This window comes from Diceros bicornis, chromosome 8 (assembly GCF_020826845.1).
Source record: "Diceros bicornis minor isolate mBicDic1 chromosome 8, mDicBic1.mat.cur, whole genome shotgun sequence".
NCBI lineage: Eukaryota > Metazoa > Chordata > Mammalia > Perissodactyla > Rhinocerotidae > Diceros > Diceros bicornis.
The window spans coordinates 7,091,635-7,107,262 of NC_080747.1; the positions used below are offsets into that span (position 1 = coordinate 7,091,635).

The 15,628-nt window shown below is 54.4% G+C and overlaps 2 protein-coding genes across 3 annotated transcripts in view; one reads left to right on the forward strand and one right to left on the reverse strand.

Moving 5' to 3' along the window:
* STX18 (syntaxin 18) overlaps positions 1 to 11,188 on the forward strand; it is a 132,689-nt gene extending 121,501 nt beyond the window's left edge. The window contains exons 10-12 of one of the 2 annotated variants that reach the window (XM_058546716.1): positions 2,109 to 2,189; positions 2,945 to 3,027; positions 9,274 to 11,188. In XM_058546716.1, coding sequence (XP_058402699.1) covers positions 2,109 to 2,189; positions 2,945 to 3,027; positions 9,274 to 9,343 — 234 coding nt within the window. In that variant the 3' untranslated portion in view covers positions 9,344 to 11,188. Of the gene's footprint in view, positions 1 to 2,108; positions 2,190 to 2,944; positions 3,589 to 9,273 lie in introns of those variants that run through there. The other variant, XM_058546717.1, reaches the window with a different exon arrangement.
* NSG1 (neuronal vesicle trafficking associated 1) overlaps positions 4,692 to 15,628 on the reverse strand; it is a 31,421-nt gene continuing 20,484 nt past the window's right edge. The window contains exons 4-5 of the mRNA XM_058546718.1: positions 13,723 to 13,833; positions 4,692 to 5,926 (exon numbers count right to left, since the gene is read on the reverse strand). Of these exons, the coding sequence (XP_058402701.1) occupies positions 5,726 to 5,926; positions 13,723 to 13,833 (312 nt within the window). The 3' untranslated portion in view covers positions 4,692 to 5,725. The remainder of the gene's footprint in view (positions 5,927 to 13,722; positions 13,834 to 15,628) is intronic.

Below are 15,628 nucleotides of genomic sequence, written 5' to 3' on the forward strand. Positions count from 1 at the left end.
TACCTCAGGTGTAGTGTCCTCACAGGAAATGTGATGGTTCTCGTAAGTGGATTTTCATGTTATTTCTCCCTGCCTGCAGTTCTGAAATTCCTCCAGCCAGTAACTGGCAAAATTTTTAGAGACCTGATAAATTTGCCCTTTTTTAAGCATCCACAGACTGTGGAAGGGTTTGAAAGACAAAATCATTTTTCTCCATTGTGTTAAACTGGGCTAGTTGGCTTAACGATACTCCATTCACAAAACTTCCCCTAAACCACACAGCTAGAGTCAAATCATTGTAAATTAGGCACAGTAAGTCTAACAACAGTTTGGAAGTTCAGGTTCATAAGAGTTGCCCTTTTTAATAGCACATTGAAGGAACTACTCAAGCATGTGTGTGCTAATAAGCCTTCATGTAGCAGCCTGATGACTGTCAGTTCAGGCGCCTGACACATAAAACCGTTCAGTCAGATGTCGCCCTCTCAGATCACATGACTTGTTTCCAGAGGCAGCTCCACATGGTAGGAAGAGCTCAGAGGCCAGGGGGAGTCCGACAGATGGTTCTGATCTGGGCTCCCCATCATGCGTCGTGTCACCTGGGGCTCTCTTGAGCCCTGTTCCCCTCTGCAAAATGGGGCAGATGTCCCCTGCCTCACTCTCAGAGCTCGTGAATAGGAAGTGCCTGACGCGCCTGGCATGCAGCAGGCTCAGTGCGTGGGAACTGTTGTTACTTCTAGTGTGGCTGTGACAGACCTGGGTGCTGTACTGTGTCACCAGCACAGCCAGGAGCCACTGGCAAAGGGAACTTGACCACCGTGTACCTTGTGTGCACTGAATGCTCTGAGGTCTTGCTTGGCAAAATGCAGTAAAAGTCAGAATCGCACCGATCCTTGTGGTCCTCCACTCAGCCCAGCTGCTCAGGACGACCGATGGCCGTTCCATCAACAGCTGGTTCTTGGGCAGGACGTTGATTCTCGGTTGGGAAGTAGCTGTTCCAGAGCCCTGGGCGTGCGCCCGAGCAGGCAGAGGAGAGCCGCTCGCCCCACGGCCCTGCTTCCCACCACCCCAGCGGCTCCGGGCGCTCCACCTGGGGAAGGTGTGCAAAGCGTGGGCGGGAGCCTCACCTGGCTTCTCAGGAGTTTCTAAGACCTGAGAAAAGTTGGGTCAGTCTTGCTGTTTTCATCTGTGTTGCAAGGTTGTTCATATCGACTTCTTTCATAGAACGTTGGCAGTAGTCAGTTAGCTCCCACTTTGAGATTCTCCCAAAAAGTATGATTCTCAAGCAAAGCAATCGCCAGCCCTTATGTCCTTAGACTACGTAACATTCGTAGGAGTGTTGCGAGGAATTAAATGGCTAAAGGTTGCTTTCCTCGCTGCAGTTCTGTATCAGTCAGTCTTCTCTAAAACCCTCCCCTCACACTCCCCCTCCCCCCACCGCCTAAAGGGAGGGAAGAGAGAGACCCCCTGCTCCTGAGACCCGTCTGGCATTGTTTACTACCTATGGAATTGTGGGTGCTTATTAGCCAGATGTTCCGTGTATAAGACCAGGATCCCATAGTTCTGAAGCTTTCCCAGTGTTTGGAGTAAATATTTTTTGCAAACATCCTGCATTCCATTTTGATTTTTAGATTTTAGCCTTTTTTTTAGAGATCTGATGGTAAAACACAGAGCACTTTTCTGAAGCCAGTGTGTGTGTTTGAAAGCACATGCGTTCTGAAGCTGACTTCTCTGGACTTCATAAGGAATAAATCAGCGACTAGAGGGAAAGCCCCTGGCATGTGGTGGCTGCTCTGCAACCGGCAGCTCATATGTGTTTGTCCCTTACTGTCCGGCGAGTGGCACAAGAGAGGCAGCAGCTGAGGTGGAAGGGACATGGGCACTGGGGTCCAATCCCAGTCCTACCACTTGGTTGCTGTGTGACTTTGGGAAGTTATTAAATTTCTCTGGGCCTTAAGTTTCCCTTTTGTAAAATGGGGGTGTTGCCTACCTTTCGGAGTACTGTGAGGATTCCTGGGTTCATGTGTGTAAAGCCCCAGCCCCTTAGTAAGTGGCAGCTACTGGTTTATCATGATGTATGCTTGGGGGAGGAGGAGGTGGCTGTGTTTATCTGCCACTCTTGTCTTCCACAGGAAGCCGAGATTGACAGCATTCACCAGTTAGTTGTAGGGGCAACTGAGAACATCAAGGAGGGCAATGAAGACATCAGAGAGGTGGGTACTCTTTGGGCCCCTGAGTCTGATTTGACATGGCACTGATTCCAGGCAGTAGCATTAGCCTCGCTGGCAGGGCTCATCTCGCAGCTGTGTGCTAGACGGTGACATTCTGTCCCTGCCATGCCCAGGTGCCCACTGTTACCAGGAGGCAATGGCTCACCGCCCTCCACAGGAGCGACCTAGGGCACATGGGGTCACTCTCGGCAAGGGTCGAACCAGCTCCCTAAATAGGGGTGGGTGCCACTAGAGAAGCTTGTTGGACCCCTACTGAGGGCCAGAGCCCTGGCTGCTGTTTATGGAGGCCACCAGTTGTCTCTGTTGAGGGGACTTTGTCTTCTGAGTGCAGTCCTTGGGTTTGGGTCGACGTGGGACTGTTCCTGGGCAACCCCTGCCATCACATTGCTGGGAAACACTGCTCAGACGCAGTGCTCTGAGCCTACACGTGGTTTTAACCCTGGGACACACGTGAGCCATTTCTGGGGTGTTGTGTTTCCCAGGAGAATTGTGTAAGACCTCTAAATAACTGCTAACTGTGAGGGAAATACAACCCGTTTGTCTCTTGATGGATTTTAAACTCACTTTTTGGTTTTGCTTAATCATTAAGCCATCTATTCAAGGTAAGCATAGGATTGAGGAATACACAGAGATATAGCCAAGATAGGGAGAGTGCATGCAAACAGAGGAAGCATTTGAGGGTCTTTCAAGCCCAATCCTGTGTGATAAAAACACCTGTGCTCTTGTCCCCTCCCCAGGCCATTAAGAACAACGCCGGCTTCCGAGTGTGGGTCCTCTTCTTCCTGGTGATGTGCTCCTTCTCCTTGCTCTTCCTCGACTGGTACGACAGCTAGGCTGGGCGGCCGTCTCTGCTGGCCACGGGCAGTGGGGATGCTACAGGAATTTCTGCCCGGTCGCTTCTGGCAAACAGTGCACTGTCTTGTGTCTCTAGCCTCGGAGTGTGGTTGTGACCAGATTTTATCACAGAGCCATTGGGTGGGGGACTGAGACAGACATACTCTCATAAAATGGACGCCCAAACCTGTGGTTTTAAGCCTATTTAGTAGCTGAAAAAGAAAACAGTGAACACAAATGGAAAGTGGTCTGTATGGCAGCAGCCATGAGGCAAGATGGGCGACATGGAGAGGGGCTGTTGATAACTGCACCTACAACTGGAGGCGGCAGTGGAGGGGGGCTGTCTTCCAGGGGTGGGGCTGGGACAGTTCTTCCGCTCGGAGAACTGTCCAGGGCTCAGAGGAAGGCACCGGCCTTTCCCACTTGGTGGCTTGAGGGAAGAGCACTAGTTAATAACTTCTCACAACAAACCATCACTTCTTTGTTTTCTGTGGCTTCTTGTCTGCCTGAGCCAACTAGAAAATAAAACTCACCTTTGCCTTGTTAATCTAGTAAATATGATTACAGCCACTTAACGTATTGTCAGTGGGTCCAAGTTTAGAAATTCACTGGGCACCCACCTGTCTCCTGTCAGGGAAGAAGTGTGGGGACAGACTCTGGGGCACTCAGCAAGGGGCCGCCAGGCCTGCTCCTCCCAGAAGTGCTCCCCCGAACACCTTCCTGACAGGGCACGCAGGGGGCATAGGAGGCCTGACTTCCTGCCACTGGGGCCCAAGGAGCTTTTGTTCAGAGAAGCAACTGGGCCTGCTGCTCTTGGGCCTGTGCGTCTGACCCTCTAGGAAACGTAAAGAGGAATGCCTTTTTGTAACTGGAAGCACAAGACATCTGCAGCCACATCTGTGCAGAAAGCATCCTGGTTGGTGTTCACAGGGCCCCACCTCACGTGGGTGTGGATGGGTCTGCACTCCTTGCAAAATGCGTGTGCTGTACAGACAGTCCGTCAGACAGCCACAGGGGTCCTTGTGTTCTTTATTTGCACAGAGTGAAAATGCCAAAGTTACATGTGAATGAATTTACAGTCAATAAAGTACACATCTGCTAGAACATACAAATAGGGGTGGCCTTGGCACTCTGTTTACATGGGCTGACTTCGTTTATAGATCTGTCTATGCAGGAAGAGTTCTGGCACGTAGTTATTGCTCTTTATGCATTCCCCACAGCTTCACTGCAGATGACGTCACAGCACATGACTCTCTGATGCACACCCAGTGCTCTGAGGTGATGGTCATTGATAATAAAATATAGTTTATGTTTTGGAAGCACATTTCAGGATACAGTAATGGAGCTGAAAATGATCACCATGCTTGTTCGCAACAGATCTTGCACTATTTGTCATTTATTTTTTATCTACTAAAAAACAGTGAAACTTTTGACATGTCTACCAGAAACAACACATTCAAATAACATGGAAGAAAATGTCTGTGAATGTCTTTTCTATTTAATTGACTTACACACTTAGTTGACCTAACTGGCAATTTTGTAAACATATACTTTAATGTCAAGATTCACGTTGAAACATAATTTTCTTACAAAGATTGTGACTTGAAATGTCATAATAGGATATGAAAGGTGCCACAACAGCCCCCCCCCCACCAGCCTTTCCTGCCTGTTTCTTAGAGCAAAGCAGTTATATCCATTTCACAAAATAAAACTTAAAGGAGCCTTGGCTGACCAGCAATTACATTTTCACTTTTCCCACCTAGCTAATTCTTTAAAAACTGACTTGCTAACAGGGCTATCAGTGCAAATTTATTCATAATCAAGTGAACAAAAGGGCCAGTGGGGTTTTGTTGCTATTCAGCACATCACAGAGCAGACGGACTACCTACAGAGAAGGGAGTTCTGTAGCCTGCAGCCGGGGGTCGTCTCTCTCCAGAGTCCCCTCGCCTCCATGCTTTTTGACATGGTCTGCATGCACTCGAGTGAAACACAGCCTTCTCTACCCAGGGCAGCCCTCTGTACCAAGATGCCAACGCCAGAGGAGACTGAGTGATGTTCTGTCGACAGCAGTAACAGAACCACCCGAGTGTGCCTGTAGCAGGGCACTTGCACACTTAGGACTGAGCACAGGGAAGGAGAGGGTGCATCTGCTGCCCGCTGTCATTTCTCCTTCCTCCTTGACCCCACTCACTAAAGTGTGTCTTGGCGATGGGCACTGTGGCCATCTGACAGCAGGTGGAAGAAATGGGAAGTACAGCTTGCTCAGAGCAAAGCAAGGGGTCTCTCTAGATATGGCTCTGGAGCAAGATTTGCAAACAGCAAGGTGGCTTTTAAAAAATCAGTTCCACAAAATGCATTATTTATCTGGAGTCCAAACTCCTTGCATCTCCATTGTAAATTTACTTTTTGACAGCATCCAATAAATCCCAGTAAAGTAGCTAAATTAAGATTCCTTAACATGAAAGGTGGTGTCGGAGCTCTTTAAGCAATGCTGATATGCACTTGATTTTATGCCCATGGGTGGTCTGCAGCAAGTTTTATTTGCAAAGCAGCATTAGCAAACAGAAGCAGTTGCACCATAAATGAGTAACCTCTAAATTATCAGTAATTATATTTAATGAAATGTCCCTCAAAGTCCCTTTGTTACTTTCAAGTGACACATTGTAAGGAACTTGCCCATCTCGCTAGGCTGACTTCTCAGCGGCTTCAGTCTCCTGCTCTGACAGCTTCTCTTCCGACAGAACGGACATCCACGGCGACACCGAGCGGGTGATGCTCTGCTTGGCCAGGTTGTAGTGGTTTATGACGGTGTAAAATTTCCCCCGGGCATTGGAGTCTTGCTCTGCATAGTAGCTCTCCAAGCCTTCTGGAATGCACTGGGTGTTCTGAAAGACAAGAGACCATTGAGACGCATTCATCGATGCAGGAGGGATGCCAGTGTGTCTCCAGTTAACACCCAACAGGTACTTCCTGAGCACCTTCCCTGGGCTCGGAGGAGAAATACAGAGAGAAGCAAAAGTGGGCATGGATCCTGCCCTCAGGGCACCGCTGCTGATTAAATCACAACAGAATAGACATCTTTAACAAGGCCATGACGGAGTGGCACTTGGGCTCCAAGGCCCTGTGTGTAATGGGACAACAGGCCTTCCTACTTCACTGAAGATCTTACACTAGTTGTCATTTATTTTAAATCTACTAGAAAACAAACTTCTGACATGTCCACCAGAAACAATATATTCAAATAGCGAAGGAAGGGAAGTCAGAAAGGCTTGCTGTGAGCTGGCTCAGTAGTGGACTCAACCAGCTGAGGGGATGGTGAGCTCTTGAGACAAAGGAGACAGGCCTGGGCAGGAGACTGAAGGAAGGCCAGTGGCTAGAGCAGAGGAGGAGCACGGTGAAAACGCTGGAAAAGAAGGCAAGGGTCAGGGGGTCAGGCCACACAGGACCTGCAAGGTCCTGTCAGGGAGTGTGAGTGTGACCTTGTGACCCAGAGCACAGCAAGAAGTCACTGAGCACCAAGACGGCACACGGGGGTGGCTGAAAATCCCTAAGGTTACATGTGGAATTCTGTTCTGGGCATTTTGGGGAGAGACCAGTCCATAGTTCTCATCAGCTTGTCAGGGGCCTGGGGCCCAAGTCTGCCTCTCCTCATCAACCCAGGATCCACGACCACAGCTGATGCTGGTGAGCACACACTGTCTGAACACGTCCACCAAGCCCCCAGGGAAGCTGCGGCGGGGTTGGGAATTGTCTTCGACCACCTGCTCTCCCAGAGTGAAAGTGGGCATGTGGTACCCAGCTAAAGATCACATTTCTCAGCCCTCCTTGTAGCCAGGTGAGGCCATGAGACTGACTTCTAGCCAAAAGGATGCGAGTGGATGTGACAAGAGCAGGTTCTGGGCTGGGCCCTTAAAGGGAAGCACCTGCCCTCCACTGCTCCCGCAGCCCCATCTTGCTGGCTCTGACTGCCCAGAGGAGGACAGCGTGGGGAGGAGGGGGCAGGGCAGCAGAAGACAGAACTGGGCTCCAGGAGGATCTCTCGGAGCCCTGCTGCCTTCCAGCGGAGGCTTTCATGTGAGAGAGAGAGAAACCTTCCACCTTGTGGAAGCAACCAAAGCATTACATGAATGTCGGGCTCCTCAGATAGTCAAGTGAGACTGCACTTAAGACAGGGCCCAGGCCTCAGCCAACTTCACAGTCACCTGGAAGAGGTTCAAAACCCAGATTCTCAGCCCTACCCCTCAGAGTCTGACTCAGCACATCTGTGCTGTAGCAATCTGTATTTTTAAACATCTCCCAGATGACTTGGAGGCTCTTGCAGCATCTCGGCCAAGGCCGCTTTGCTGGCAAGTGCAGAGCCAGGATTTGAAGCCTGTGCACCATCCACAGCACCACAACCAGCTGCTGGGGCTCAGCAAGAAACCCTTTAGTTTCCACTGCAGCTGCTCGGAGCGTTCGTTTACCTCCTCTGGGCAGGCACAGTGTGGAACTTGACAGGATCTCTGATGATGTCTCCAGGCATCTCAGACCATCGCTAGGATGGCTTGTGGGGGCTGCTGCACCGTGGACGTGGGTGCCCCCAGGGAACCTCCGCTGGGAGCGTCATCTGTGCCTGAAAGATTCTTCAGTCTCTGAAAGCTCAGGGCAGGTGGGCTCTGCACCCCAGGTAATGGGCTGCTCCTTGAGGTCTTCCTGCAGGTTCTGGGCCCATCTGCCATTTTCTTGGCAGCAAAGGAAAAGGACTGGGCTTCTGCCGCCCAGGCCGTTGTTTTCCTCCCTGACCTCCTCCTTGTAGCTGACAGCTTGCCCCGTCCGTGCACATTCTCACTGTGAGGTGGGTGCCGTTAGTCCCATTTCCTAGACGCGGCAAGTGGGACTCGGTGTTGAAGCAGTGCTCCAGGGGAGTGTGAGAACCCAACTCCAGCCGAGGCCTCCTGGTCATAGTGCTCCAGACCCCACACCACATCACCCCTGAGGCTGCCCACTCAACTCAAAGACAGAACAGTGAGAAACCTAGGCGATGAGTCCTGCCCCAGGGCGATGGGGCAGACTGTTTTTTTTCTGGAATTGACCACCGACAGCCTTGAATTCAGCCGCTGTTGATCAAGTCCCAGCCCCAGCGCACACAGGCCTCGGGAATGACCCGCAGCCCTCCTGATGCCCAGCACCTACTGGGTTCCACGGCCCACCCCCATTACTGGCTCAGCCTTCAGGACCCTCAGGGCGGAGGCTAGGGAGCTCCTTTTGTGGAGCTCAGGGAGGCCAAGGGGACTGCCCAGTAGGAGCTGCAGCGACTAGAACCAGGTGAATGCTGCCGCCTATGTGACATCCTCGTTAGGCACCACGCTGTGACGTCACCCTCTGAACCCAGAGGCCTCACCCATGTGCGGACCCATTTGACACTGCCTGGCTGCTGCCTAGTGTCGGGAGCAGTGACCCAGGGCTGCACACGTGATTTGTGGAGAGAGAGAAGGGACAACATCTTGGTCATAGAAAAGGTCCCGTTAGCAGAGTTAGAGACCTGACCGAGTGTAACCCCAGAGTCTTGTTCTATCTCTAAGTGAGCAAGCGCCTTCTCCATGCAGATGGTTCTCACAGGGGACACTGGCCATGTGTCCACGAAAAGGAGTGCGAAGTTAACGGGGACAGGCTCTCTCCCAGGTGGGCTGCCCATCGGAGTTAGAAGCCATTCATGCCAGGTCTGTGCCAGGCACCAGGAATACCAAGAGGAACAAGCCACAGCCCGGGCCACGGGCCCTACTACCTCCCGTGCCCTGCCCTGTGGCCTTTGCTCAGGAAGTCCAAGCTCTGCTGCTCAAACACTCGGAAGGAGCAGGTCTGGCCTCTTGGCCGAGGGAAGGCAATGCCACTTAGTGTGGTTGGTGATGGGTGTGATGGTGTCATGCCTGGTCCAGCTCCTGGCCCACAGAGCTACTGTTTCATCACTGCTGGGTCTGTAAGATGGTGGGTGGGTGAAGTGGGGGACATGGTTCGGGGGAGGGGGCTTTAGAGAGCACTGGGATCTTGGAGAGATATACAAACAAGTCAGTCCTGGCAGCAAATCCATACGCCTCTGTTCCCCAGGTCAGGGCCTGGGGCCCAGGCGGGTGCCCCGGCTGTTCCCTGTTTGGGGTGCTGTAGCTGATGCCTCTCCTCAGAGATGAGTGACTCACTGCCACTGGTTTAGTGAAGACAGAAAGGGAAAATAATAAATGTGTGCTTTTCTCTTCAGCCCCCGATACCACCCTGCCCATGGAGAATTGGTTCTTCTTCTTACCAGCTCATCAAACCTTCAAAGATAAAGATCAGAAATACCTGCCAGCCACCCTGGGAGCACAGAGCTATTTCCAGAAGAGAAATGACAAAGGAATGCAATGTGTTTATCACCCAGCACTGCCGCTGTTCAGCGTTTCAGCAGGCTGAGGCTGGGAGGAGCTGGTAGAGAAAGCTCAGCTTTGGAGTCGGGCCCACATTATGAGCTGAGTTCACTGGAGTCCACGTTCCCTGAGCCTCGGTTCCCTCATCTATGAAGTGGGGCTACGGAGTCAGACTTCCCGGTTTGCTGTGCAGACTAAAGTCAACATGGGGCAGCTTGGGTAAGAAGCCAGGACGTGCCCAAGGTCACACAGTGGACAGAAAAGAGAAAAAGCCAAAAGGGGCACCGCTGAAGTGATGCCCTCTTCCCCTCAGCATCTTGACCTCAGCCACAGCTGGGCATTGGGAAGCAGCGGACACACTGCAGAGGCAAATAATCCATGCAGCCCTGCAGCACGCCCTTCCTGGCCTGCCCCGGGCAGGCTCTGCAGGTGAGCCCTGGCCCATCCAGCAAGCAGGCAGCCACTTTGCTCCAGCCTGCACTGCCACTTCCCCTTCACTCTGTCCTCCTCCTGCCACTTGTCAGCACAGTGTCCTCCAAGACCTGAGGCAGCCAACACCCGCTGAGCAGCGAGTGACTGCTCCAGACTGGGATAGGGCCTCCAGATGGGACGGAATAGCCCTGCCCTCCACGTGCCCAGGCCAGGCAAGTCAGACATTACCGATGTCAATGTTACCCACACAACAAGGCTGCAAAAAAATGCTGGGGAGGCACCTTGGGGGGCTGGTGGTGGGCAAGAACCAGGGGTAAGGAGCCTTCACAGGGCACATGGCGCTGCATGTGAGTGAAGATGGGGAGGGGGGCTCCCTGGGAAGCTGCGACCCAGCCCCCATTGGGCCGTTATGTAGAGGGACTCTTAACAGAGCTGCATGTCACCTGTGGGTGGGCTTGGGGAGGTCACCGACCCTCCCTGCGCATCATCCCTCAGCCGTAAAATGAAATGATAATCGGACCAGTGAGGTAGTCTGGAAAATGTGCTCCAAGCAGCCCCCAGCACCTGTCAGTGCTATTCAGTCTTACACGTGGGTTCCGCTGTGAGAACATGTGTGTCCACAGACTCTACAAGGAACACCCAAATGTAACAGTGTTGTTGGGTCTGAGGGTTTTCCCCATTATGTTTAAAACTTTTCTATAATACTCATAGAATAACTTCATGGTTAAAAAAAAAAAAGCAGAAACTAGCGTCCTCTCCAGCCCATGTCTGCCTTTTTAAATCCTGTGACGCTTCTCCGCTTGGGGCCACCTGAAAGTGGCTGGCGGGAGCCTTCCTCTCATCCACAGCCCCTGCAGGGGCACCTGCCCTCTGGTGTCCCTGCCCCTCCCCGCATGCCAGAAGCTCCTGTGCCCATCAGCCCTTCCCACAGGCCCCTCTAGGCTTAGGGGTCAGCAGGCCCAGCGCAGTCTGTGTCCCCAGCACACGGCTGGCTCTCAGCAGGTCCTCACCAGTCCCCTTGGGTAAACTGGCCATTCCTCCTTAGGTCCCAGCCCACAAGAGCCCTGTGATCCCCCTGGAGGAGGTGGCACTCAGTCACCCTGTATCTGTTCTCTTCCTGACACTCGGCAGTGTCCAAATCCTTGGGACCTGTGTCGGCTGGCCGCTTGTCTCCTCCACTAGAATAAAAGCTCGAAAGCCAGGACCTGTCCTGCACTGTGCTTCCCAGCACCCAGCCAGGTACACAGTAGGAGGCACTTAATAAACTTAGGCTGAGGATATGAATGAAGAAGGTGTGACCTTGGGCACAATGAAGAACATTTCTGTGCCCCATTTTCCTGTTGGTAAATGGGGATCTAACAGCATCTACCCCATAGGGTTTCTGGGAGCATTCAATGAGATCTTCGTGTAAAAGCCCCTTGTAAACTGCCCAGCATCGGCCTATGACACACACAACACACACACAGAAAGGCGGGAGGAAGGGGACTTCCGTGCGTGCTCACACCTCCCTTGTTTCCAGCTTTAGCAGAGAGCAGTTGGATACAGACCAGCAGCTCCCCGGCCCTCCCCTCGATGTTCTCCAGGAAGGACTCCCCCAGTAGATGCCAGTGGAAAATACCAAAGTCCCAAAAGACAGATCCAGAACAATCTATCAGGGGACTCTAAATTCCCAAGGCTGACTGTCACCACAGTCACCTGTGGAGCCTTTTCCACACACAGACACCTGCTCCCTCCCAATGCTGCGGCGAGTCTGAGAACCAGGGCCTCATCTCCCGACTCTCCCTGGCCCAGTTTATCTAGTAGAACTTGCCCCGCAAGATGGGGGAGGCAGTGTTAGCCTGCCCCCTTCTCCATGCAGGGAACGTGCCCCAGGCCCAGGGAGAATGAGCCAGAAAGGAAACTCCAGATCCTCCTGGTGGGCTGCTGGCCTCAGTTACTTGTGAGCAGTCTCTCTAGATGGGGACTTCCAGTCCTCTGTGCACCTCACTTCCCATCAGGGCACTGCTCCTGTGTCATCTTGGCTCCCCCTCCATGACATCAGCCTGAGTCGCCCAGCTCTGGGCCAGGTCCTCCCCCCTCACCCCTCCCCTGCCTCCCAGATTCACTCTTCCAGTCCAGTGTCACGTGGGTCTCCCCTCCCCGTCCCCAGCACCCCAACCTGTCCAGACCCTCGTCTCTTCCCTGGTGTCCTGTAGCAGCCTCCTGGGTTGTCACTGCCTCCTGTTGCTCCCTGCCAACCTCCAGCCCCCTCCCCCAGGCCACCCAAGTGACCATTCCATCACTCCCCCCCCCACCGGGGTCTTTGCCTGGCACTGTGGTCTGGCCATAGCTGACTCATTTCCCACTGCCTCCTAGTTCCCCAGGCAGACCACACCTGGGCCTGCCCCCAGCATGCCCTGTAGCGACCTGCTGTTACCTGTGTGTGTGCACCTCCTTCTCCAGGCAGACCACACCTGGCCCAGCCCCCAGCCTGCCCTGCACTGTCCTGCTGTCACCTGTGTGTCCTCCTCCCCAGGCCACCTGGTTTAGCCCTGCTGGCCTCCAGGGTCTGCTCATGTGCTCCCCTCCTCGAAGCCTCCAGCCCTCTGGATCAGCCTCCTTTAAAGCCTGGTGTTGTTTCAGCCTCCAAACAGAGGTAAACTCTTCCAGCCTCAGCCCAGGGGTAGGGGGCTTCCCTCTGCCTGGGTGCGCTTCCCCAGGTCCCTGCGCGGTTCCCTCACGGGCGGTTCCCTCACGGGCCTGTGAGCCTTGCTCGAACTTGACCTTCTAGAAACTGCAGCCCCGACCCTGCTCTGCTTTGTCTTCCAGTGTTTACAACCTCCTAACTCAGCATACAGTTGACTTAACCTTTCTTTTGAGAATGTCAGGGAGCCTCTAGAAGGTGGGGATCTTTACCCGATTGGCTCCTGGCCGTATTCCAGCCCTGAGCAGAGCGCCATGTGGAAGGAGGGAAAGAGCTGGGCTGGAACCAAGATTTCCAGCCTGGCCTGCTGCCTCGGGCAAGGGTTTTGTGTCCCCCCATCAGCAAAACCCAAACCACCGCCACCGGGGACAGCTGACAAGCCACGCTGTTGGCGCCTGTGCTTAGTACCACCAACAGTCGGGCTTCTCCTGCTTTAATTTCAGCAACACCAAATCCTGGAAATGATCGCGCTTCCTCTTCACATTGGCTCTGGAAAGTTCACAACCAAATGTGGGGCCCAGATGCTGCGTGTAGGGGAAAGGGAATCCACGGCGAGTGCACTCACTTCCTCCTGGCTTCATCGTCTCTTCACCCTCGTCTTCCTCCCTCTACTTTTCTCCATTTACTCGTGTTGTCCCGTATGTGTGCTTGTGTGCCACTTGCAGGCTTTTTGGAACAAGGCATTACATCAGCAAAGTGAGCATTCCACGAGCATGGGCTCGAGCATGGAGAGCCCAGCGATGCAGCACGGCGGCGGGGCAGGCAGCGAGGGACACGCCGTCAGGCAGGCGGGTTGTGCGCCCAGCCCTGCTCCCAAATCCACGTGGCCTTGGGCAAGCCCTCCCTTCTCTGCGCCTCGGCTTCCCCTGGACATCGTCCCTCTCTCATGTGGCTGATGGTCCCCTTGCTCTCCCTGCCCCCGGGGTGAGCTGGGCCTGCCTTACAGGAGGCTCTCTCCCAGGAGCTCCCTTCCTGCGGGTCCCACCACACCTCCTGCCCCCTGGCCCTCTGCCTCCCTCCCCTGCTCCCGGCAGGGCCTCCCACCAGGAACCTTCTGCGAGGACCGCCATCGCTGGCCTTGGCTACAGAGCTCAGGGCCCCTGCTACTCTCGTGCCTGTCCCTCAGGCGCTGCAAGGTCAAGCGAGAGGACAAGGTGCAAAGGGGTCCTAGGGCGAGATGGAGCTTTACCTTGAGGATGAACCCGTCGGGGCAGGCGCGGTCATACTTGTACACCTTGTAGACGACCAGGAAGACGACACAGGTGAGGAAGGCCAGAGCAAAGAGGACCAGCACGGAGACCTGTGGGCAGAGGCGGGGACGTCAGGGAGGCTGGGAAGACCGTGTGCCGGGGCAGCCAGACAGATACACATAGACAGACGCACACACACAGGCGCACCAAGACACAGCAGCATGTGCAGAGACTGTCTCTGGAAGGAGGCACAAAAACACAGAACCCGCGAGGTCTCTAGGGACGAGAGGGCAGCAGAAGCACTTTTCACTGGACAATTTTTGTACCATTTGGACGAATGCATGACCGTGCAAGAAGAGCACGGAGGTGGGAAATCCTGCCTCAACTGGAGGGCGTGGGGCAAGGGGGACAAAGTGACACTGGATCTGGGCCTTGAAGATGCTCACCAGGCTGCTGGGAGCCACCTGGCAGGGGCGAGAGCATGTCCCGAGGGTAAATGGGTGAGCAGAGGCACTGCGTGTCAGGTCAGGGAGGGGTGATCCTCCCCACCCCAGTGAGCAGAGGGACAGCTTTGACACTCCCGAGCAGGGGGAAGGAGACAGAGGCAGTGGGGCTCTGGGTACTGGCCCAGGGCAGCGGCTCCATACATGATAGCCACTCACTGCCCACCTTCCCTCCCAGGGCCCAGTGAGGGTGAGCTCCTTCCCCGGCCACACACGCAGCTCCGCAGCCACCAAGCACAGAGAGCTCTGCCACTTCCTGAGACTGCAGAGAGGCCAGCTCATCTGGGGAGACCCTCAGGCAGAGAGCAGTGAGCCCTGCCCCAGGCTCAGGAGTCCTGGGTTGTGTTCCCCTAATACTGTGGAGCCTCAGCTACCGTACAGCCTCTCAGAGCCACCGCGTCTCCGGCCAGGGTCCTGGGTAACCTGAGAAGATGCGTGCGAGGAAGTGTTTTACAAACCGCACAGCAGGTCACCGGGAAGACAGGACGCGGGCCCCACTGGGAAATATCTGAGGTCACCATGGGTAACTCTCCTTCCCTGAGGGAGCCCCGTGTGTCCCCGTACACCCAGCTTAGGCACGGGCACTGGGGTCCAAGTTCCACCCGCAGCTCTACAGCTCACCAGCCGTGTGACCCTGGGAACCCCTGAACCTCTTTGAGCCACAGTCCCCTCACTTGTAACACGGGACGACGGTTCTCCACCTCCCAGTCAGTGTGTGGCTGTGAAGGAGGAATGCACTGGGCAGATGCCCATAAAGAATCGTAATAAGCACTGCAGGGGGTTTTCATCTCATCACTGTGCCCTGACCCCATTCCCGGCTCTTCATCTCCAGAGTTCAGAATCCTCCCTGAGCCTGCGTCTTGCCTACTGGGAACCCAGGCCAGGGCCAGCCTGCCCGCCGGCTCAGAACCATAAGACACAGCCTGCTGTGCCAGGGCTCGCCCCACCCAGGGTGCTCTCCTTTCCAGCTCACCCTGCTGCACTCCAGGCCAGCTCACCACACCCTGGGACAGGACGAGGAGCAGCATCCAGACTCTCCTGGCCCAGCTTGCCACTCTCCCTTCTCTCTGCACGGCCACCCAGGCCACCTGCCATGCCCACCGCAGCTGCGAATCCCCATCTCCAAGCCCCACCACTCCCCCAGCTCACACTCTCTGTAGCCTGGACGACACCATCCCCTCTGTGTCCTCGCCCAGGGAACAGCCCCTCAGACCCCCAGGCAGGCAAGAAGTCTCCATATCACCTCCGATGAGGCCCTTCCCACCCGTCTCTAAGTCCCGTCAGTCCCTGTCAACATCTCTATGCTCCTCCTCGCTTTTCCCTCCTCTCACCTGGTCTGTCAGGGCCGTCACCCTCTCTAAGGACCAGAGAAACTCCAGTCTGTCTGGACAACCTATATTGC